Source organism: Thermobia domestica, chromosome 18, assembly GCF_964235325.1.
Source record: "Thermobia domestica chromosome 18, izTheDome1.hap1.1, whole genome shotgun sequence".
Lineage (NCBI taxonomy): Eukaryota > Metazoa > Arthropoda > Insecta > Zygentoma > Lepismatidae > Thermobia > Thermobia domestica.
This window is the reverse complement of record NC_137471.1, coordinates 163833412-163859216: the sequence shown is the minus strand read 5'-3', so window position 1 is coordinate 163859216 and position 25805 is coordinate 163833412. Positions and strand designations below refer to the sequence as shown.

Sequence of the window (25805 nt, the reverse complement as noted above, 5' to 3'; positions counted from 1 at the left end):
ATTTTACACAAACGTTTATTGTTTCGTGCTTACAAAGTGCAACTCGTTCAGGCCTTGTTGCCCGACGACGGTACACGTCGATATCACTTTGCGGTCGAAATGCTATCACGTATTGAGGATGATAATGGTTATCTCAGACGAATTGCCTTTTCCGACGAAGCGACATTTTTGTCAGTGGAGTAGTGAATCGCCATAATGTATCGTCATCCGCAAAAAAAAGTTCGCATATACTGTAACTTCCACATTTCATTAATAACTCAGTTTTCTTAATATATTATCGCTTCTTTGTGCTTTCCTTAACAAAGCAGTGTAGTAATGAATAATTATTTATGATTTTTGTGAAAAAATAAAGCAAAATAAGAAAATTATAAGCAAAAAACTGTGATTGTTATGAAACTTTCGTCTGTCAGATAATTACGCGAAGAATATCCCGAGGGAAATTCACTCCATACAGTGCACAGGTATTAGGAGCACTCACAAATACGTAAAATTGAAGGAACAGAAAATAATGTATTTTTGAGATGAACATACAATTCACACTTCACGTGAAGTTCCAATAAGGGAAATCAATCAATATCTTCAGTTTAAATTACTGAAAAAACAAACAGAAAATGGCTATTTAAAACTCCAAGTGTAAACCTGCGCTTGGAGCGAGTCTATTTCTAATATCAGAACGCGTTATTTCGTAGCATGCCTGCGTGGCCAAGCGGGTTTAACAATGCTGTTGAAATTCTAGAACCGAAGGGTGGCAGTTCGAGCCTGAGTGCGGAACGCTTTTTTTTTCAATATAGTGAAATATTTTTTTAAAATATAAATGTCTAGTTTGAATTGCTTAAAAACACAGGACGAGATGAACAATCACTTTTCAAAGCTCAGTCACATTTATTCACTATGTTCATCAATTAGGCTATATACGAAGACACTAAAATGTGGAACGTTAACGATCCTTATTAACGTTAATACCACATCCGTTATAATGAGAACAGAGTTGTGATCTGAATACCAACCTTAAACCATACGTCCAAAATGAAAATTATTCATGTTCTTGATACCTATTGCAACACCCAGTTGTAATATAGAGAGTGAGAGTGCGAAAGAGAGAGATAAAATACTGTATACAGGGTGCGGAAAAATTCCCGGAACGGTCCAATATCTCTCGAAGTATAAATGTAAAGTAGTTAAATAGTTTTAAAGAAGCTATCCAATGATAGAAAACGCAATCACCTATCCCTACCTCCTTGGGCACTACGGGGGATAACTTTAAAATTTTAAATGGGAACCCCTATTTCTTATTTCATATGTGGATTCTCCAGAAAAAGTGATAGTGATTTGATCAAAAATTGAAAACAGTGTGTGCGAAGATGAAGTTACATGGAATACAATATCGATAATTGTTTTGCAAAGTAGCTTCATGAAGTAGTTCTTAGTAGTAGGGTTATTTACAACAAAAATAAGCCCTTTTTGTCACCATTTTTATTTTCTTGCAAATTAATAAATATGGACAAATGCATTATTTTATGGAAGTTAAAATGTATGAATTCGTTATGTGGGTAAAAAAAAATCACATAAAAGTTTTACTCTGCGTGGGAATCGAACTCACGACCTTTCATGCCGGAGTCCTCTACGCTAACCGCATGGCCCAGAGCTCGACACTGAGAGGCCATATTTTCATAAAGATTTACCTCATCCATCTTTTATGTGTCGATTCAAGTGCTATCCGTGAAGGCACTGTTTTCAATTTTGGTCAAATCACTGTTACTTATTCTGAAGAATCCAAATGTGCAACAAAATATGGGGATTTCCATTTTAAATTTTAAAGTTACTCCCCGTGTGGGAATGGAGGGTTGCGTTTGGTATCATTGGATAGATTTTTCAAAACTGTTTAACACGTGTTATTTTTGTTTTGCTGATCTGTATATTTTGCGAGATATTGGACCGTTCCGGGACTTTCCCCGCACCCTGTATAAGCTTGTATTTTTAATTAAAACAGTTAGTGTAAATCATAATCTGGATTTTTATAAAGTAAATTAAACAATCATATAGAAAATGTATACAGTTTAAAATTGAATTAAATTGCAATTCCAGAATCTGTAACATTATACATTTCTTATTTATTTACATCGAATGTTAACTTATTGTATAGTTTATGGCATGAGTATTAGCTGATATGTAACACAAAATTATCTATAAATTGAATTTAAATAGGAAATGATATAGTTGCTATAAGAACAAGTTTATGAAAATGAACTGTATAATAATGGTTGTATTTGAAACAGAGTTTGAGTAATGGAGTAAATATTTACACCGCCAGCTTTGCAATACTGTGCGGTTTAAATTGTCAATCTCATCAATTTTACTTATTTCGCTTGAATGCTTATGGAATTTAGTATAGCATTATGAAACATTCAACAACTGATCTAGTAGTGAAACATATTTAATAAGATTACCGCACATTACGGTAGAGTCCGAGATCGCTCCCAGCCTTGCGAGCACTTGATAATATTTTGTTATTACATTAGATAAAATATTATGTGGAAGAGCTAAATTAAATTAGAAAATGAAATGAAATATTTAACATCCCACTATTACGCCCTTTAGGCGGGAAGGTTCTAGATTGCTGGTCCTCACATAGAGGAGAATTTGGATTAGTACCCAGTTTGGTTCTTTCCTTTATCAAATCTCAATACACAATTCATATAGTAATGTCGAGCAAGCGATAGCGAGTGAAGGCAGGTTAACCAGGTTGATTGCTTTCTTCATCACCACTCAATTGGTATACGGACCAGTGTTCTAGAATCCTGCTATTTTAGGCTAAGGGAGAAGATAATTAAAGTAAGAAAAATGATATAAGAATTGGTGGAATGAGAAAGTGGAAGGAAAAGGAAATGCTTTGAGAAAAGTCACGGACATAATGTTGTCCACCACAAGCTTACTTGGACGGAATAAAACCAAAGACCGCATGCACCAAAGGTAAGCGCTCTACCAGTGAACCATCGCGCCCCATAAATTAAATAAGAAAGATAAGTAGTAGGCATTTTATAATTGAATATTGTATGTAAGAAACTTATTGTCCATAAAGATTCTTTCTCTTCAAGCTTTTGTAATTGATGTTGCAAATTGTCCGATGCTTTGCAATGCGGGCCAAAGGAATAAATGCATTTTTTCGGAATAGTATCGTCTGCCCCGCGGTGGCTCAGTGGTAGAGCGTTCACCTCTGGTGCTTGGGGTCCCGGGTTCGATCCCAGCCCCCGCCAAGTGAACTTTGTGGTGCACAAACACCGTGCTCGTGGGTTTTCTCGGGGTTCTCCCGTTTCCTCCCACTTTATTCATTTCACTCATCATCTCCGTCTCCTTTAACATAACCGCGGGACGTTAAACTGAAAGATTTCATTTTCATTTTTTCCGTTGTCCTTAAAAATCCACTTTTGAGGGGGAAATAGGGCAAGTTCCAAATAAGGCGGTCAATATGTAAAAGCGACGTCGTGTTTGTCTGTCCGATCATCACGGGAAATCAAATCAGCCGTTTGAAATAAATATTTGAATACATTTAGTACTTGGAAGAAAATGGTTAGCTGACGTTTACTATAAACTTGACAGAACTTCGATACAAATTAGAGGATAGTCAGCTATGCCTAAATCTAATATTGTAGGTGGAAGTGAAAACGATGAACGAAGTAACAGCGGATTAAAATTTAGCATTAGAAGTCATTGAAAAACAGAATGTGATGCGCGAAAACGAGAAAAAAACAAAAGAAAAAACGTAACGTTGCCGACGACAACACACTGGATCGTGCTTATCGAAAGACCCATAAACGCTATTCATTAGCTCATTCTTCACGGTTTGGATTGCAAGAAATAAAACTATTTCTTTGTGGTAATACGCCTCTCAAAACGAAATGTTGTATTTCTGCAAAATTTGTTTTTCTCACATGACTGGATAATTTTTTTTAAAAAAATCTATTGCGCTGAAGAAAAAAAAAACATATGACAAGCTGTATTTGATCTGAAGACCCCATGATCTTTACTACATGTTGTTATTCATTACATCAGCGAGACGTTGTTTGCAATGACACTGATACATTGAGTGGTTTGTTCGAGAAAGTTGCTTGTCTCGATTTTGTTTACTCTTTAGGTTTTTCGTAGAATACATGAAAAAGAAATACATTTTTCGCTTAGATATCCAGGAATCCTGTTTTAACTGATCAGAAAACAGCAATCTACTGGTGAAATGATATGGGGTAATGTGTAGCATTTTGTTTTCACGCCATCGATAACAGCAAGGAGCACATGAATTACATAAAAAGAGAGTGTGTTGTTATGAACTACTAATATCTTTTTCAAAAAAAAAATCTACGTGTTACTTCGTAGCTCAGGGGATAAGTGAGAGATTACAATACACAGGTTCGCACGATCGAGTCTTGTCCACTGCTATTATGTTCTTTTTTTTCATTTTCATTGAAAGTGACGGTGAAAGTGACGTAATACATTTTCATTGGCATTCAAAATAAAAAAAAGAATGGAAGGGAATACGTAGCCCTGAAAAGGGCTGCTTATATATGTGTCTAATAGGAGGTCCAATGACCTTCTACATCGATGACTGCCTGGAGCCTTCTGGACATGCTTGTTTGACTACAAGGGAGCACTTCACAACTGATTACTGAGTGATAAGATCTGTGGTATTCTGCTCAACTTTCCTTTAGGCAATTTTAAACGTAGTAGACAATATTTGTCTGACCTTGTCAGTGCCTGAGGCAGAAGACAAAATCAATGAAAATGTTTTCAACATAACATTTTCGATTTATGTTTATCTCCTATACGTTTTTATTACGATTGCCTCCTTTAGAAATATCAGCTCTCTTCTTTTTTTTTTTGGTCCGTATAAGGAAATGCTATTGCGGTTTTCCAACGTTCAATATTTTTGGCAAAATTAACACTTTCAAATAAAACTAAACAAGCATATGTTTCACAGATAAAACCATATGTAAAGTTCTACTTTCCAGTTAGGCAACATTCCTTCAAAAAATTGCTACTATAGCTTGCATCTCAAGTAATTGGGTAAATGTGCCAGTAGTCGACCATTTAAGGAGATTTTCAACTTTGTTAAAGTATAAAAAAATCATTTTTAACTAATAACTTTTACTGCATATGTCATTAGAAAGAACAGTGTTTAAATTTTACGTTTGTGTAGCTCGCATAGGAAATCTTTTATAAATAAATATACAGGAAAAAGAAAATACCAGAAACCCTGAAAAAAAAAACAGTAGTCGGCCTATGAAAACCAAAGGTCAGCCGTTACTTTAACCAGTACTCAGCCACACTATAGAATTGACTTTTTTAATGGAATTTTAGAGATCAATTCCTCAGTAGCAAATTAAGGTACAAATATATTGCACTCAGAGTTCTTACAAAGAAAAACTACGTGGAAAACAGGCCCGCAACTAGAGGGAGCTAGGGGGCCTGGCCCTCCTAAACTTTTCGTGGCCCCTCCAGACCTCAACACAAAAAACACAATTTAGATATGTGTAAGAGATTTTTAATGACTTGCCCCCTAACATATCTATGCCCCCCCCAAACCTCTGTGGCTAGAAGCAGGCCTGGTGGAAAATATATTGCGATACAGGAAAAAGACTTCTTGTATGATATTTACCATAAACTAAGAAAAATGTGCCTCGGCCTAGACTAGCCTATTTAAAACTAATATATAGGCCTATTTATATTTACATTGATATTTATATTTAGCTATGACATTAACCCTTTAATATGAAGTTCATTAAGCACATTCAGGACACATAAGCACTTGTTTAGCAGGTTCCTCGTACGATAATTCACTGAGGCACGTGCATTTTAAGTGGTACCAGTGATCACAAAAGTGACACCCAATATATTATGTGTATCGTTCTCAATATCACTTATGAATTCTTCTTCAGGCCTTAGACGGCATTTCAACCACTTCTTGTGTCTCGTCTTTTTAACTACTAGTGCTACTTGGCTTGACAGTCCTTTTCTTTTTGTTTGACTTAAATTTTTTCCTTTCTTTTGTATTCTCTCTCTTTTCATTTTAGACGTTCCTCTTCTAGTTTTCTTTTCTTTTCATTCTTTACCATCTGATAATTTCTCCATGCTTGGGAGGATACTGCACTTTGAACTTTTTCTCTGGGCACATGTTTGGACCAAAGTTTGGTAGTTTTGTTTTTGATTGGAGCTAGCCAGAAAAGATGATAATCAAAGCCAGATGATATAAAAGTATTTTACGAAGGTTTTCTTTGAATTTCTTCTGAGATCATATGGAGTTATTTCTGGCTCTACTGACTGTAGAAACAGAAGCAGACCTTCCACCTTGCGTCGCTTCAGTACAAGATGCCATAACTTATATGTTGTTTACCTGGTTTGAGTCAGACGTAACGTCTATTTCTGATATCGTAGATATATTTGTAGGTTCTAGACGGCGAATTGCTAAATCTGGTATGTTCCAGGACTAAGATATCGAACATTTCACTAGCAAGTATCTACTGATAGCAAATCGATCCTCTTCGGACAGAACAATAGCCTTATATGTGTTCATTAGTGTAGAATAAGAAGACTCTTTGGATAGAGTATCCTCAACGCACCTGATTGCAAAACATCTGACACTGAGTCTATTCCAGTAGATGTCTTTGGACTGGTTGAAAGAAACGCTAAATCACGCGTTCTTAAACTGTTAGACATATTTTCCTCACGCTCACAGTGAGTTAGAATGTAAATATTTATGATTATTCTGTATTGTTTCGGCAATCAGGCAACTCTAGGAACAGAGCAGATAAGATCAGATAATAATAATAATAATAATAATAATAATAATAATAATAATAATAATAATAATAATAATAATAATAATAATAATAATAATAGTTGAAGAGCAATTGCAGCCTTGGAATTAAAATCATGCAGAAACGCGACATTGTGCGGAGTAATTTAGAAAAAATAAATCAATTAGATATTGATAACCCTTACTTCCTCATAGCTACCTTAGATTAAAAGACTAAGCTATGATCAGGGTCAAGGGCGTCGATCCTGCTAGGGCCGGGGGGCCCGGGCCCCCAAAGCTTTTGTTGGCCCCCTATTGTATTTATGAATATACAATATTTGGCATAATATGAATGCAATTTGTCTTAAAATCCTAACCTTCCGCATCCGAATGACCCCCAAATTTACAGGGAAATCGGCGCCCTTGATTAGGGTAAAATAAATACTCATTACCTGTCCTTTTTAAATTTTAGAGAAATAATTCAGACCAGCCATAAATCCTTAACCTTTTTTCCCTCAGTTCTAGAAAAATACAAGAATTGAAATGGTTACAATACCAGACTGATATTAAAGTACGGGACAAAAATAAACGACCACCATCGTCATAAGTTTTAATGGCATTTTCGATCGTTTAATTTTGTCCCGTACTTTATAACTGTATTATACTTGTATGATGCAATTAGTGACATCATAACAGTTACTTTTTCATTAAATCGTTAGAAAAGTCTTCTACGTATTAGTTAAGTATCTTAGTTGTATGTCATGTGTCATTTAAATTGAATGAATGATAAGTGGATGACTACTGGAGTATATGTATCCAGTAGCCGTCCCTAATGGCTGACTACCCGAAAATGTTATCAAAAATGCAACTTGTAGTCAGCCCCCTTATTTCTACGCAATATCTTGTTTTGTATCATACACCACGAATTTTTAATAAGCTACGGTACATTCATGCATAGAAGAAAGCAATAACTCGTACTATTTTACAATAATATAATTTTAACTTAACTTTCAAGTAAAGCTTCTTCCTTATTTTTTTATTAACAAAATGCGCACTTTGCTCACTTGCATCAGCAGACCTCAAATGATAATTTTTCTTTTCTACCACGAGAAGTCACACCAGGCCAGAACAAATGAGGTTGAATACTGGAGCTCTGATTTTAGTTGTAGTTGATTATTTGTTTGATAACAAGCTACTGTATATTTATTTAATATGCTTTTTACTGAAAAATGGCTGACTACTGGAGACGGCTGACTTTAGGCAAACTTACCCTCCTAACTAACTAACTAATTCTATGGTCTATGGAACCCGGAGGTTCAATGCCGCATTCACAAAAGCCCTCCACTGACTTCTATCCAGTTTTTACTTTGTATTCCTATTTCTGCGAGATCCATCTTAATATTGTCCTCCCATCTGCGCCTAGGTCTTCCTAATTATAAGCTCAAGTAATATGTAACATAATAATAATAATAATAATAATAATAATAATAATAATAATAATAATAATAATAATAATAATAATAATAATAATAATATCTTAGTATCAAACTTTAAGCGATTTTTATATGATGCATATATTCATGAAAATAGTCACTACTTGTTATGTACTCATTTGGTGTTCCCCTAGGGTTACTAGGAATTGAAATCAGGATCTCTGACTGTGCAGTCCAGTATGCTAACTGTATGACCGCAGAGCACGGATCTGACAAAAAACATTTTCATAACGTTTTGCTACCCCTCCTTTTCCCGTATCGATTGAAGTGCCATCCGTGAAGGAATTGTTTTCAATTCTGGGTGAAATCAGTCACTTTTCTCTGGAGAATCGAAATGTCCAATAAGAAATGGGGGTCCCACTTTAAAATTTTAAAGTTACCCCTACCGCCAAAGGGAATGGGGATAGAGGATTTTGTTTGGTATAATTGAACTATACATATAAAGCAGAAACATATATTCTCATTTTGGGCGTGTGTTTTCAATTTGATATTAACTTAGAATTCTATTTGAACTTTGGTAGTGCTAGCATTTCCATAGCGTCATCTTCGTATACAAACAGATGGTGAATAAAAGTGACAGAGGTTTGAAAGCTGGCAGTTTATCTGATTTTGTTTTTATAACCAATTCAAATGTTAAAAATGTAACGTTGTATTTAGAAAAAATAAAATATCCTTATATTGAAAGAAAACCGGACTGGGCACCGAACCGTCAATCATTACTGTAATTTCAATCGCCTCACTAAACCCACTTATTTTCTTCTTAATTTACGTCGCGAAAGGCGGCCCCGAAGTTCACTTACCAAAGTCTGCTTTCCCCTTATCAGTAATTTCTGTATATTTCCTACTGGGTTATACACGTTTTACAGTAACCTTGAATGATAGGGACACAAACACAGACACGTCGAGAACATTTAAAATTCCAAAAGTTCTCCCACCGGGAATCAAACCCGGTACCCTGTACACCACAGACACACATGCCAGCCACTAGACCACACAGCCAAGTTATAAAGCCAGCGCGTTTTAATAATTCTACTGGAAATGCACGAGATATTCACTTGTAATACATTGAGTAATTTATTCGAGAGAGGCAAAGCACTTTACTTTGAATTCATTTCTTGGTTTCGTTTCTACTGTGTTTATTCTTTGTATTTTTCGTACACTACTTGAAAAAGCAAATACATTTTTCGCTACGGTGTCCAGAAATACCATTTTAACTGATCATAAAACAGAAATCTTTCGGTGAAATAATATGGGGTAATGTGTGCTATTCTAGTTTCATACCGAGTTCCTTCGTAGCTAAGCGGTTAGCATACGCACCTTTGACGTAAGAGACCCGGTTCGATTCCCGGTGTGAGCTCATGTGGTTCGGATTTCACGATAATCAGTAGGCAAACGTCTCATATAGCCTCGATGCTGAAAGGGATGTTAAAATCAACTCAACATTATTTTATACTATCAATTGAAGCAAAAGGTAGACGATACTATCCTGTTAAAAACATGCATTTATTTGTTTGGCACATATTACAAAGCATTGGACTATTTGCGACACTTCAAGAAAAAGATGCTTTATGAATATTAAGTCGCTTCAAGCGTTGAAATCGCTTTGTAAAAATCCAGATTATGAATTGCAATAACTTTTTACGTTGTAATTAAAATGACAACATATATTGTTTTCTATCTCTCTCACATACTTTCTCTCTCTCTCTTTCTTTCTCTATATATACACACCTGTATATTACAATAGGTATCAGAACATGAATAATTTTCATTTTGGACGTGTGATTTAAGGTTGGTATTCAAATCAGAAAGTTGTTCCCATTATAACAATGTTAACGTTCCTCATTTTAGCGTCTTCGTATATAAATGATGACATGGTGAACAAATGTAACAGGCTTTGAAACGTGATAGTTCATCTGATTTTTTTTCAAGCACTTCAAAGCTGAACTTTATATTTAAAGAAATGTTTCCATATGTTGAGAAAAATCAAAACTGCCGGAAGACAGATTCGAACTGCGGTCCTCCGATGCTAGACTTTCAAAAACATTACTAAACACGCTTGACCACCGAGACAATTCATGAAAAAGTATGTTGTAATAATGCTCATATATCGCTCCAAGCGCACGTTCACACCTGAAGTTTTAAATGGTCATTTTCTCCCTATATCAGTAATTTCAACTGAAGGTATTGACTGATTTTGCATATTGGAACTGTGCATGAAGTGTGAATTGCATATTAAACGCAGAAATACGTAGTTGACTCTTCAGTTCATGTTTCTGTTCAATAGCTTCACATGTTAGTGAGTGTTTCCTAATACCTGTGTCATTTTCCCTCTTTTTTCCCACGGGATATTCTTCGTGTAATTATTTGACACACTAAGGTTTCATAAGATTAAAGGATTTTTGCTTATAATTTTCTTATTTTGCTTTATTTTTTCTATAAAATAATAAATAATTATGCATTATTACACTGCTTTGTTAAGGAAAGCACAAAGAAGCGATAATATAGTCAGAAGAGCGAGTTATTAATGAAAATGTGGAAGTTACAGTATATGCGAACTTTTTTTGCGGATGACGATACGCATTTGGGGTTCAGAACCCCCCAGGGAGGTCAGGGAGTTCACCAGAAGCAGTCCAAAGGTGAATGTTTGGTGCGCGTTATTGCACGATCGAATTATCAGGGCATTCTTCTTCGCTGAGGATACCATCACATCTGCAGTGTACCTGGATATGTTCAGCTGTATGCTGTTCCTCCCCCGATGTCGTTTTTCAGCAAGACGGTGCACCACCTCATTGGGGTTTGGACGTCCGTGCCTATCTCGATAGGACATTTCCTGGGCGATGGATTGGTCGTGATGGACCAACATCTTGGCCTCCACGCTCTCCTGACATAACCCCATTAGACTTCTTTTTATGGGGTTATGTTAAGGATGAGGTCTACCGAACACGTGTACCAGATCTTGAAACCCTGCAGCAACGAATAACCATAGTCGTTGCATCGATCCCTCCAGTGATGTTGGCTAATGTGTGGATGGAAATTGAATATCGCCTAGATGTGCTACGTGCTACCAAGGGTGCTCATGTGGAAGTGTACTGATGTGACCAAAACTTTTATAGTTTGTAAACAATTCTACACCAGTTTCATATTTCTGTCTTATTTCTAGCCTGAGTTATCAATTTCTGTAATCAGGGAAGGACTTCTCGGACACCCTGCATATATATAACAGTTCTAAGATATTTGCATCAAATTTTGCCGTTTTTAATAGACGTCAGTCTGTCTCCTCTCTCTGACTCGAATTTCTGAAGAGGTACTCGAACTTACATGTGAATTCACGCATGGAATTTCGAGAAATAGGCAGGAAGAAAAGTCGTGTGTGGCAATGTTACATGCAAAATTTGAAAAAAAAAAAGAAAGACATGCAAATATTGTGAACATACATATTTAACCCTTTGGGGATCTTATGGTACATTTTGTACCATACGCGTTTTTCATGGTACATTGCGTTATTTCTCTTCTATTTGAGCTTTCTCGTCCGGTTTTTTTTTCAAGTCCACAGACATTGTAGAAGGCATTACGTATGGTTTCAGACCGTCCTGCGTCCAGACATGGGAGGTGATGACGTCATAATCTTAAAATGTATTTTTTTCCTTTTTAAGCCTATGCTCATTATTTTTTGGCGGGCTTATTTTTGAACGTAGAAGATTGAAATTTTGCACAAACATTCAGCCCATCGAGTAGTATTTACCAGAGTTTTTGTTTAGATGTCAGTGCTAAAACAGGGGGGGGGACCAGAGGGGCAAAGGAGTAAAAAAAGGGATATTTTTACCCCAAAAATTCCGTTTGTCGTCATTTTCCCGCCTCATTTACATGATAGGACCACGTGAGTCATACCGTCTGAACGGCGGTTCCATTCTGAAGAGAATGACGGTCGAATAATTATTCTAGGGTAATTAGTGATGTCTCAGGGATTTTTTGAAAAATATACTTCTATATGGGGAAAAATGGGGCATTGTCGGTATATATATCTTTGGCGGGCTTATTTTTAAACGTAGAAGATTGAAATTTTGCACAAACATTCAGTCCACAAAGTAGTATTTACCAGATTTTTTGTTCCGATGTCAGTGTTAAAACAGGGGGGAAACAGAGGGGCCAAGGGTTAAAAAAGGGATATTTTTACCCCAAAAATCACGTTTTTCGTCATTTTCCCGCCTTATTTACACGATAGGACCACGTGAGTCATACCGTCTGAAAGGCTGTTCCATTCTGAAGAGAATGACGGTCGAATTATTATTCTAGGGTAATTAGGGCCGTCTCAGTGAATTTTTATCCAAATATACTTCTGTATAGGGTAAAAGTGGGGCATGGTACTGAAATTTTTTCTGACGGGCCTATTTTTTCACGTAGATGATTGAAATTTTGCATAAACATTCAGTCCACCGAGTAGTATTTATATGAAGTTTTCTTTTCGATTTCTGCGTAAAAACATGGGGGTCCAGAAAGGCAAAAGTTGAGAAAAGGGAAATTTTGCCCCAAAAAATCCCTTTTTCCAGGAATTTCCCGTCTTAGATACATGATGGAGACATGTAAATAGTACCGCCTGAAAGACAGTTCTATTCTGAAGAGAATGATTGGCGGATTATAGTCCTAGGGTAATTAGGGATGTCTCAGGAATTTTTTTCCCTGAGATCATCGTGTTTTATGGTGAATTGAGGCATTGTGGGAATGTTTGATAAAAATTCTCTCTCCCTTACTATTCAAGATAGAAACTTGAAATTTGGCACACACATTAAGAATAGCAAGTACTATTTATCAGATTTTCTTTAGATGGCTACGATAACACAGGGGGGTCCAGGGGGGGCCAAAGTTCGAGGAAATTTTTTCCCTCCGAAATTTTCACTTTGACAATTTTTTCCCGCTTGTGGTATATGGTATGAGCATGCAAGTGGAACCATTTGAAAGCAAGCTCTATTCTGAAGAGAATGAGGTATGAACAATGATCCTAGGATAAATAGTGACGATGCAGTAGCTGCTTGACTGAAAGTTTCAAAAATAGCCCAAAAAGCCAAGATCTCCTAAGGGTTAAACGCAAGTGTTGACAAAATGGTGGGGTATCTGTGATCTGGCAGTTACCCAACCTAATTTGTTTATAGCATTTAGAAATTTAATCCGCCATATGCAAAGTCGTTTTGACAAATGATTAGCGTCATGCCAAACGCCCGACTTCTGCAGGAAGCCTATGTAAGTCGAACGCTTTAGTATGGTACTAATCACAAGCCAGAAGGACTCTGCATATGGCCCAGTTTTCTTTATCATCTCTGACGAGTATGATCATTTCTAATTCATTTTCGTACTCATTGATAATTAAATTGCATCAGTGTGTTGCAAATCACTCATCTCCTGCTCCAACTGATATTTGATTCTTAAATCTGCGCCTTAGTTTGTCTTTTGACAATTCACTTACATGAAGGAGGTTAATGCCAGCACGCCCGCCCCATTTTTTCCACACTGACCTAACACTAATTCGAGCTTACTACGACACACTGGCCGCCAGACTGATCATCACTCAGCACCTATAACGAGGAATTTAACTGCTAGTGTTTCGAAGGATAGTTGGCGTTGTCGGCGGAAAAAGAGTTTTACACGGGAATGACTTATCATACAGTGTTCAGTACTTAGTCCTGTATATGTATACCAAGTTTTATACCGATCATCGCGTTCTAACCGAAACATGTCCCTTGTTAGAAAAAATCATATGACTAGTTATATAAAATACAGTCAACGAATTTTAATTTTTGTAACCTCCAAATTGTTTAAAACCTAGAAGTATATCATAATAAATGAAAATAAAGTAATTTGTCATACTTTTCTTATAATTTAGAAAATAAAATAAAGAAATGGAAATAAATTCCTTCCCGGAAATTGATATGCAAGAGAACAACCCGGGAATAATCCCGTTTTTTATTTTCCTTTCCACCGTAAATATTCTCTCTGTCTATCACTATTCTTGAATGAGTTGACATTGGTAAAAGTTAACATTTTACAAATAGAATAAACGAAAAAAATAACCAGTGCAATTTAATTTACGGTGGAAAACAATAATGATATCAAAACAAAAGTACAAAGAAAACACAGCAACCACTTTTCGTTTATTGTTATGCATATTATTATTATTATTATTATTATTATTATTATTATTATTATTATTATGATTATTATTATTGTTATTATGATTATTATTATTATTATTATTAATAATATATAAAGTCAGTGGTAGCTCATGCCTTCAACATGTATACAACAGTGGTTTCAAACACATTATAAATTTCCAATGGTCTTTGTCAGGTCGGGCTTTATATTTGTGAAGAAGAAGAAGAAGAACTAATTTTTTCAATAAGCAATTATTCTGTATCATGTTAAAAACTGATTGTATATTTGATTGCAAGTACCGTCTATAATTGCTGGGAGAGTATCCATGAAATATCGAGTAAAGTGGCCGTTATGGCGAGTGCATCGTGCTTTGTGTGTCCTGTGATGACGAGAGTTGTGTGGGGTTTTCTATACATATTTACTGAACTTACACACTTTTTCTTCCTTTACACGTTCATACATTACCTCATTTTTCTACACTTTTTCCCAGTCATTTTACACTCCTCAATTTTCTCTACCTCTTGTTCTGTTGAACTTGGCCTTCAGCCCCGTTTATCTGTTCGAAATTCTCTCCTTATTCTGATCTTTTCCTATTGTACCATACTTCTCTGCAAAAAATCACAGAAGAAACAATTAAAGAGAAAGCGCAGGAAAAGTGATATGAAGAAGGTGTTAAGAAGAGAAGTTTGAAAGGAATATAAACATATAAAAAGCGTTATAAGAAAATAAATTATATGAACAATGATTTTCGAAGCATTTTTATTTTGAAAGCCAGGTCAGGGAGCCTTGAAACAAGGGTAAGATTAAAAAATTTAAAGAACTGAACGAAAAATGTCAATTATGTTTTAAAGAAGACGAAACATTAGAACACTTATTGTTAAAATGTGTAGAAACCCTAAAAATCAGGGAAAAATGGAAATGGATCGATGAAATGAAAAAGGAAGGAAATTTGGTTAAATAAGCTTGGAGGCTAGGCTTTAATGTAAATGGAAGGGAACTAAGTGAGAAAGAAATATAAAAAAACAAAGAACTTCTTGAATTTTGATGGGAAAAGAAAATGGAAAACTTGAAATGAAAAAAGGGCAGTACTTTATTTCTCTTTTTTTCTTTTTTCAGGAACCAGACTTCCGAAGAGAAGGAAGGAAAATAACTTGAACCTGAACCTGAACCTGAAATTTGACTTTTTCCCGATTGCGACACTTCTTTTTTCACGTATTTTCGCTTTATCATACTTACTACTTTCTATCTGTTTTATGACTTTGTACACATCTTGTTACTTTTTTATCATTTTTCAACTATTCTAATATTTACATTTTACACGTTTAATTACCTTTCTAAATTGCCGATATTCTTGTTCAATAGAGTGATAATGATACTATGCAAAAATTTTTTAATGCTTACTACAAACAAACAATCAATTGCCGAGAGAGGAGTAGTGGTAGATGAAGAAGAATAAGAGGAAGAAGAAGAAGATTGGAAATATAAAGTTGCTTTTGTGAACGTACTTGTAAACCATTTCATTAACGCTGGCAGCGTAAAATATAAGAAGAGTATAAGAACAGTATTAAATTCTTATTATATTTCTATTCAAAATGGCTGGTAAGGCGTCTGTTAAGTCGGAATTGATGTGCAAAGAAGAAATTCCTTATGACTTACCTAGTGATGATCCGCTCGAAGGGAGAGGGTGGACATACGAACTAATGAGTGACAACAAAGAGTTAATATTATCTACAACGGAAGGAGATGTATCAGTGGACAAGGATAAAGCTAAAGGCTCTTTGGATGTGAAACTAAACGTTGATAGGGTGAAATCAGAATTAGCACTAGAAGAAGATCCTGAATTTGAAAGTAATATAGAAACGCTAAGAAAAATTGTGGTTCAGGAGACTTGCGCGTCGTATTCTAATGACTCCCAACAATTAACAACAAAAAGTTTCAATTCAGTTCGGCCAGAAAGGTAATGTTCAATTTTTCATTAACTAATTGGCTCAAATTGATAATACGGTTACATGGTTTCGGAAATTTTGTTGGTTAAAAGCAATACTTCACGAGAAATATTTAGGTATGGGAGATATCATGAACGTAAGTTAGTAGCCTACAATTTGGAAATGACATGGCACACATAGACAAGCTGTATACCAAATAAAAATATTAACAAGATTGATACGATCCATACAATTCTTATGTAGTTCATATCTCGATAAAAGAATTATTTCTTTATTATTGGTTACATATTTCTCACTAATTGTTCACATATTTAAAATATGGTTGCTCGACGATATTGTTTTATTTATATAGAGACTTATGTAAAATACCAAATAATAAGAATGGTAATTATTCTAAAATTTTACAAATGTAAACCTGTAATGTATTATATTCGAACATAAACTATGGACGTTTGTGATTTTATTTTGATTTAGCTCATATGGGTCTAGCTTGATTTTTCCGGCTGGCTTCAAAAGACATAAGTAAAATACAAGATAAAGAATATTTTAACCAACAATGGATGTTCCTTATTTGTAGAAGTCCATACAACAGTCCATTTCATAACTGCACTCATTTTTTCAAGGAAGTCGACTTTTTACATTCCCAGGAATCTTTTTTAGGGTATGGACCTGCATTTTTCAATATGGGATCACTTTATGGGCTTGGTGTACGTACATAATATATGAATTATTGTAAAAACAACGCTAATCAGCATGTGCTAGATGGCCGGTAAAAATAAGAGTGCTATGCAGATTAGGGCATTACGCAGAATGTGGGTAAACAAAGATAGCGCAAAATTCTGTATTTAGGATGACTTACACGTCTTACGGGTTGAATGTGTTCTTGTACGTTCCTAAGTGTTTTATAGGTAACATGCTGAAATGCTTTCTTTGCTTGTATATTTGTGTTCCAAAGTAACACAATACATTAGGGACGTACCTTCTTAATTATATGGATCCCTTCATTCCCAAACATTTTCATAGTTCCGTGTTATGATTTGCCACACTAAATTTTGATACTTCATTTCGCTTACAGTGGTTATAGCTACCTTGACAAGGGGTTACTTTGCACATCGGGCATTACTTTGTCAAAATATGAAGAGAGTTTCACAGTCCTCCGGTAAAACCATGAACTGTATACACGAAGTTTCAACTACCCCCTACTATAGAACATGTAACTCTATTTTGGTGTTAATGTTGGGGTCAGCATCAGTTCTAATTACAGGGAGGCTTTGTTATTGTAGTAGCGTGGAAAACAGTCACTGTAAGGACCGCCAAATTTTAAAAGAATTTCCGCCAATGTTAAGTCAGTTTCGTTATATTATACATTGTAACTTGTATTATACAACGTAACTGATAAACGTTTGAACATTTTAATACAAATAAATTAGTAAAACGGCGGTTAAGCCATACGGAGCGCCATTCTGTGCGTAATTATTTGACAACACAGGTTGTAAGTTATTCATTAAAAATACAGATTAATGAATTGGATCCTATAACCAACGGTTCTGACAATCTCTTACAGTTGAAGCTTGCAGGGTCCCTGACGATTCGAATGAATCGCTTCTACCCTAAGACCTTACATTCCACCCTAGTTGCATGCCTTCGGTATTCAAGTCATGACAAATCAGGGTTAATGTCCGAACCCCCGTTGGGCTGTCAACATTCAGGCCTTGAGGAGGCATTTTAAGAAAATAAATATAAGGAAGAGGACGACAAGAAATACACCCTGGGAGGAGATTCATGCTACAGCCATACATTTCAATTCATCCATTTTTTATTCAATAGTATTACTTCAGGCCCGCTCGTACCTAAAAAATTGGTAGGTTTACAAATGTAACCTTTTAAGGAGCGCTAGATAATACTTTATGTCTGGCTTACTAGCAATTGCAGTTATCTTTATCAAGAATAAAGACACATCCGAGAGCATTTGTCACAATAGTGAAACACAAGATAACAGTAATATTAACTTGCTCATTAAACATTATTGTTGTTCAGGGCCTACTCGTACGTAGCAATCTTAATATGTTCTCATAACATAAACCTTAATTTTACCATATACTGCCTAACTGACGTAGGCACTGGGTACTATCGAAACATCATATTATCCGGTGTTTATCGTAGTAAAGGGTACCGTGGAATCGTAAACGGGCTTCCCTTTGTCTTTTTCTCGAGACCGGTTTATGATTCCCGGCACAAGAAAACAAGAGTTATTTTCAAAAATCGAAAAGAATAACATTTAATTTACTTTCCCTAAATCCAAATCAAAACTCTAATTATTTTCTATAAATCCAAATCAAAACTAATTATTATATCAAAATCTAGAATCCGAAGATCAATTTTATTACTATTATACTTTTCTCTAATTATGCCAAACATTAAAAGCTAGAACAAAATTTTGAAATTTTAGTCAATTGTCAAATCTGCACATTAGCTGGGACCCAACCAGGCGTCGCACTGGTTTCATCATTTTAATTTTATAACGAAAGTATTGATGTCCCTAGGGGATGAACTATATTTTAACTTTCAACTCTTCTTAACTTATAATATCGCTTTCTCTGAAGTCAATTAACTTCAGGTATCATTCGTCACATTGAATGCACATTGACTTTTCATAGTAGACGGCATATATATATCGAACGACGAACAAATCAACGAGCAATTTTATCAAGTTCAAGGTTATTGTCAATTACTTTCAATATTATACTAAATTGTGTTTAACTTACAGTATTTTGACAGCGACTTAATCTTACATTAAAAATTTCGCATATTTTCCCATTATACAAACCTAACATCAGAGGAAAAAATTCACTATCTAAAGAGCACATTTTTTTAATTACCCAAAATTTAAACTTTATGATTAATTGTAGTTACTACTAGTACTTCTCTAATAATGTTCATAATTATCTCTAATTGCGTAACATGTCTAAATGCTTGATTGTGTGGGGACAGCTAAATGTTAATATAAACATAAAGAAGAGTGATTAAAAACTCAAAACAAGATTTGATAATAAAATGTTATTATGAAATATAGTTCCCAAAACTGGAAAGACCTGAAAAGAAAAAAAATACAAAACTTAAACATCCTAATAAGAATTCGGTACTGAAAGTCCGCGTCCAAAACGGGATAGCCATACTTTTCAAAAGTGGTGCGGTATTATTACAATTTTAAAGTCTGAAATCGCGTTCTAAATCAATTAGCTGTTTCAAGTTTCCAATGCTGTATTTCCTCTCCTTTCCACATTCATCTTTCATCTCCAAAAGCTGTAAGGAAACCATAAAACATGACATCTAAGTGAACGTACCTGATTGTAGGGCGATATTGATTTTTCTTGGGCTGGTGCGTTAGTGGCGGTGGGCACACACTTTGCTTCTGAAAAGTAATCTTCGAAATTCTGAGAAATAATCAAATAAATAAACAATAATCCTTTTTTCATTCTCTAAAAGTTTAAAAGTTCAAATTCGGTATTTCTGATTTCTCATCTCTTCCGGGGTTTAGCCCGAATTCGGGTGAAGTTCACGCTTTTTTTGTGCTAAGATTTTAATTTTCCATCTGTGCCGGTTACGCTTGTAAGCTGTAATTTAGCACGTTTACGTGTACTTTTCCAGTTAGTTTGTTTAATTTGCGGAACTTTTCTCCTTTTTACAGCGTATTTACTAAATTTCCACGTAATGACAAGCCTTCCTTTACGACGTTTGGATTTACGCTGCATTGCGATACCTGTCATAAATTTCTTTTTAGGTTTGCGCTTACTATTACTATATTTTGCCATGTAGTGTACTATAAAATGTTCGTACGTGTTTTCGCTTAAGCTTTCTGGTGCTCTTCGGAGTCGATGTATACTTCTTCCGCATGTTTGACTCGAAATAACCTCGCCTACAGCTCGACTTTAATTTGCATGTAGTTCGTCTTTGACCGAGTTTAGTGCGTTCCGAATTATGCTTACCAAGGCACTTTCCTTTTATTCTCAACTTATTTCCTTCTGCACGCCTAATGTGTGGTTGTACGTGCTGAGAATACGCTGTACGTGGAGGTCGACGCACATTGTTTTCATCATGAGCAATCAACATGTCTACATTTTGTGTAGCACTGCACTTAAACTTTCGCTTTTTACAATTTCGCAATAGTGAAGTACTAGCTTGAAAATTCAAACATTTCGGCAACTGAAAATTAATAAATGTTGCTCTGATGTACTGATATGATCACGTCTGCTCATTTTAATTTTACTGATTATGCTCCTCGAAATCGAGTTTACGTTAATAATGTATTACGAAAACTCAACTGGGTATCATTGGCCATCTTATTTTTCTTCTTAACCTTGGTGTTACATTTCGGTTCTATAATGGAAATATACTTTAGACTGCGTGTGCTTTATTGGAAGTGTTACGCTTGTTTACGGTAAACATTTCCGACCGATATATTATGTACGAGACCTTCACTACGTAAAACAGAATTCGCTTGGCAGGTCTATTGTGAATTTGAAGTCGTTTCCTTCTACAATACTCAAAGCTGATAAAGTCGGAATGGATTTGCAGCACTAAAATGCAACTTACGTTAGACATACACTGTTACAAAGACAAATTTGAATTTGTTAATTCGCGCAAAACCATTTGCCTGCGACACAAAACAGACAACACTGTAACTTCGTTATCGCACAAAATCATCAATTGAACTCTCAAACCTTCCCTGGCTTTTTCGAGAGGGCGGATACGCGCAACCTGAACGCTACCGCTTATCATGTGTGAAACATCGGTATCCCTTGCCGGCAAAACAATTTCATTAGAAACAATTTTTTCAGGTACGCGTAGCGATTCTTCTTTTTTGCCATCTCTACACTGCATATTTCCTTTTCCTGACTGTAATCGACTTTCTGGTTTATTTGGCACATGTCTTTCACAACTTGGGCTGGCTCGAATTCAAGACGGTTTCTTTTCCGCCTTGCACTCTTTTTTTTTGTTGGTTTGCCTAAACTCAATCTGTGCCGTTTGCATGTATTCATAGAACACAGTGATACCTTTCTTTCATTCCGCTACACTTTTTTTAAACTCAGCAGTTACTGAATCAACATGATAGGCCGCGTTAACTAATTCAGAGAGTACTTCAGTTAAGGAATTAATGGCTACTTTGATATTTATACGTAGGCTGTCTGCTTTGGCATTCAATTCGCTCTTCCCTTCGCTCCCAAATCGTTTCTGTTACAGGCTTTTGAAGATCACCTACTGATTCATGTATTCTTTGTCCTAGGCATCCAATATGCATTACCATTTTTGAGCCATGGTTTCTAATTTTTTCTCTAATTCTTCTGTCAATATTGCTTGAAATTGTTCTAAAACACTAGCCTCCATATTGATATGAGATACGAGCAACTAATTCAAAGTACAAAAATATAAATGTCTGAGTTTAATACGAAAATCAGAAACATGCGCTTAAAACATGAAACACTAAGAATTTGATATTACGATCATTAACAACCAATCCTTGTTTTTACAACTCAGGTTTCATTTTGCGAAGTGCTTCAATATAAAATTAACACAGATATAAACTAGTACCATATATAAAATATTTTCTATAACTATTCTATCAGGCTTTGATTCCATTTTGTACTAATACACAATAACACATTCAGCAAGGCCATGTGATAATATTTGAAAAACAGTATCACGTGACAGTTTCTACACAACACCTGTGTTTCCATCAGACTTCCACTCCTTCTGGTTGCTGGGAGTTGGTCATCACTTATATATACTGTCCGGAGATAAATTTTAATTAGGTTCCGCCCCTTCTTTAAAAAATAACACTTGTCTGGTTTTCACTTTCACTTTTTAGCTGCACACGTGTCAAATTAAAGGTTTACTTTTTTCCGCTGGATCCGTCCTGTCCTCTAATTATCCTTATTATCCTTGTTATTTTCTTTCTCTTTCTTTCTTCTTCCTTTTTATTCCTTCTTCTTTAAGCAGAATCTTCTCTCACTCTTTATTTATCGAGAATCTTGCATTCCAGTTCATCACCTTGCGTTCTGCTTTCATAATCTCTCTGGCTTCCTTCCATTTTCTCACCAAAGTCCTGTTCTCTACTTCTATGACCTCTGCTCCTTCCCACCCTATCCTGTTGTTTGTTTCTTTCTGATGCTTGTATATCGCATTGTTGTCCATTTTCAGTCTTACAACATCCTGGTGCTGCTTAATCCTTTTTTTGAATTTTTTTTTGTTTCTCCTATGAAAATTTTGTTACACTCCTCGCATCCTACTCTATATATTACTCCCCCTTGATCTTTGTTCGCTATTGCTTTTCTCTTTCTTCTTCTGACTAGTTCAATTATTCTGCTTCCTCTTTTCCTGTACGTCCTAATTCCTGCTTTCCGAAACATTCTCTATATGTTCTCTGTTTGTTTGCACAGTTATTGTGTTGAAACTGTCACGTGATACTGTTTTCTTTTTACACATTATCACATAGCCTTGCTCTGTGTGTTATTGTGTATTAGTATTAAAACATTTACTCTTATTCATAAATGCACATGAAGGTGCATAGTGTAAACCATGTATGAATGTGTGTATACTCAATCAGCTGTTTGCTATCCACTCACATCTACATAGAATTAAAAATCAACAAGAAAAAATTTTATGAGCTACATTAATCTCTCTGTTGCTCTCAAGGTCAAAACATATTTACTTAACTTACGTGAAAAATCTACATTACTCAGTTCTTGTTTTTTTCTATCACTCTGCTTTATTTTTAATTAATTGTGTTCGCCGAAGATCTGATAGAAATTGACTGTCGACACTAGGCTAATCAGCTCCAAACTCAACACGTTATCTGTATAACTAATGGTATTGTAAAAGTTGTTGTAGGAAGATTACTATAATTTAATCCGGAAAACGGTCGTCATGTGTTTGAAAACGAGTTTTTTGGTAGTTGTTAGATTCTTGTAAATATAATCGTAACCTTCACATTGATTTTAATCCTTTTCCCAAGATTTGTCACTTGTTTATTGCATTTATCCCAGCTTTGCTACGGCAGTGTGACGTAATATTGAGGTCTCAAATATTCAGTAACATAATAATAATAATAATAATATAGGTAACAAATTCCGTATGAGGACACATTGTATTAAAGCCTGTAAAATAACCCGTAGCGTAAGCCATAAGTTACAAAATAGTCGGGATTGGAGAGAAGTGTCAGGACCAACAGCACATACCCTCTCGATACGTTATTACAACTAGCTACATGTTATAACGTAAAGTTTCCCTACAACTAGCTAAATGTTATAAAGGAAAGTTAAATGTTATAACGGAAAGTTTCGAGGTAATTTTGGTGTAGAAAGTAGGGATTCTGAACTCACAAGAGCCGTAATTACAGTTGTTTTTAACTAATGGTTATGCTGGCTAAGCTACAGAAGAAGTCGAAGGCGTTTCGGGAAAGAGGTTCCGTACCATCATGAGACATCTCTACAGCTACTCAAATTTAAACGAAAGATTTCCGCTAATATTTCGTGTAGAATATATTCTACTGTACGTTTTCAGGAAAAAAACTAAAAAAAAAAAAGAACTGAATATAATTGAAAACTAAAGCTTGTAATAAACTAACTTGTGAAGTTTGCAGATTTAATTAAAAAGCTTTGCTACAAAAATATATACACAGACCATAATTCAGTGAGCTCTGAAATCTTATCAGAATGATGTATAAGATTCTGTCTACAGAGCAATTGTTGCTTTAAGAGTGGCATACACTATTTCTAGAATCGAGATAAGATGAGATACGATAGTTTTGGTCTCTTCTCGATTCTCATCTCCAAAGCATGACTATAGTGTGAGTTAACTTGTTCCGTCTCGAATTAAAATGTTTCATCCCGAATTTGTTTGGTTTGTTTTAGAATCGAGATGAGAAATTGGTCTTTTCATGGGCAAAATTACACAAAATCGAAATATTTTTTTTTTTTTTGCCTAATATCACGTTTCTGCTTGTAATGGTACGACCTGAGCGATGATAAGTTTTTAATTTTTAAATATTCTTCGAGATAATTGTTATTATTGTTAGTATTATTCCTGAAAATTTGATAGTTCAAGTGCTGAAACAAACGAGTATTCAAATATTTGAATGTAATGAAGCGTGTGTTATCTCCGATCTATTTCCATCAAAATTCCTGAAGTAAAAAAAAAAAATGCTTGACGTGTATTCGATCGAAGAACTTCGAGATTACTGGTCAAGCCCCTAGACCACTGAACCACGATCACAACGCTGTAAATGATTCGTCTTTAGTCTTGTTACTCTAAGTTTCTCTGCCTCAGCTTGGAAAGTTGTATGTAAATTTTTAATTGGTTTCAATACGTCTCGTGTTCCTCTTATGATGATATAAGATAATTACCTTCGGTACAGTTTCTATTAATACGTTGAGTTGTTCTTAAACCTTTGGATCGCAAGTTGTTTTTTTCTCCACACGAATCTACACATAAGACAGATTTAATTCTTATACTGTGCATTTGTGTCAAGAGAGCCGACAATACCTGGTCATAGGTTTATGTACGCCACGATATAAATGATAGTTTAATTTGATATAGTGAAACAAACTACAGCAACTTATTTTGAGACAATAGTGATATGGTACTCCATTTCATATTTCTACAATATTTAATGTAATAAAACATGTAATATAGTGAATGATTACATGTTTTCTTGCTACTTAATCATTATCTCCATTTACATTTCATTGTTTGTTGAATTCGTTACAGGCCCGATAACATCTTTGCTTTCCACGGAGAAGGGAATACGTTTACTACATTAAATAAATCCATTTCTCATTCTTATGATGAATCTGATACTTCGACGCAGTTTGGCAAAGAATTTCATCGATCACGTTTGACAAAGAATATGGTGACACAGGAAAGTGAAAAAAGTCATACGTCCCAAAATAGTGATAAACGCTCTAGTTCAACTATGTCAAGTGGTGAGTTAGTGCATTCAGGTGAAAAATCTCACATATGTGGAGTATGTGGAAAGGAGTTTACAGTATGTTCAATTTTGGCTACGCACATGGTGATTCATACACGAGGAAAACTACACACTTGCCAAGAGTGTGGCAAGGCATTAATCGATGCTCGACTTCGGCCAGACACATGTTAATCCACACTGGAGAAAAGCATCACACGTGCCAAGAGTGTGCTAAGGCATTTACTCATCGTTCACATTTGGCTACACACATGTTAATCCACACAGGAGAAAAACCTCACACCTGCCAAGAGTGTGGTAAGGCATTTAATCGATGTTCCACTTTGGCCAGACACATGTTAATCCACACTGGAGAAAAGCCTCACACCTGCCAAGAGTGTGGAAAGGCATTTAATCGATGTTCGACTTTGGCCAGACACATGTTAATCCACACTGGAGAAAAGCCTCACACGTGC

At 35.4% G+C, this 25805-nt stretch overlaps 1 protein-coding gene across 1 annotated transcript; it reads left to right on the top strand.

The window, feature by feature from the left end:
* Positions 1-15579: 15579 nt before the first annotated feature.
* LOC145676190 (uncharacterized) lies at positions 15580-25531 on the top strand. The gene is made up of 2 exons (XM_081747102.1): positions 15580-16378; positions 25134-25531. Exons 1-2 carry the CDS (start codon positions 16014-16016, stop codon positions 25522-25524), a joined length of 756 nt encoding a protein of 251 aa, XP_081603228.1. The 5' UTR covers positions 15580-16013; the 3' UTR covers positions 25525-25531.
* The last annotated feature ends 274 nt before the right edge of the window (positions 25532-25805 follow it).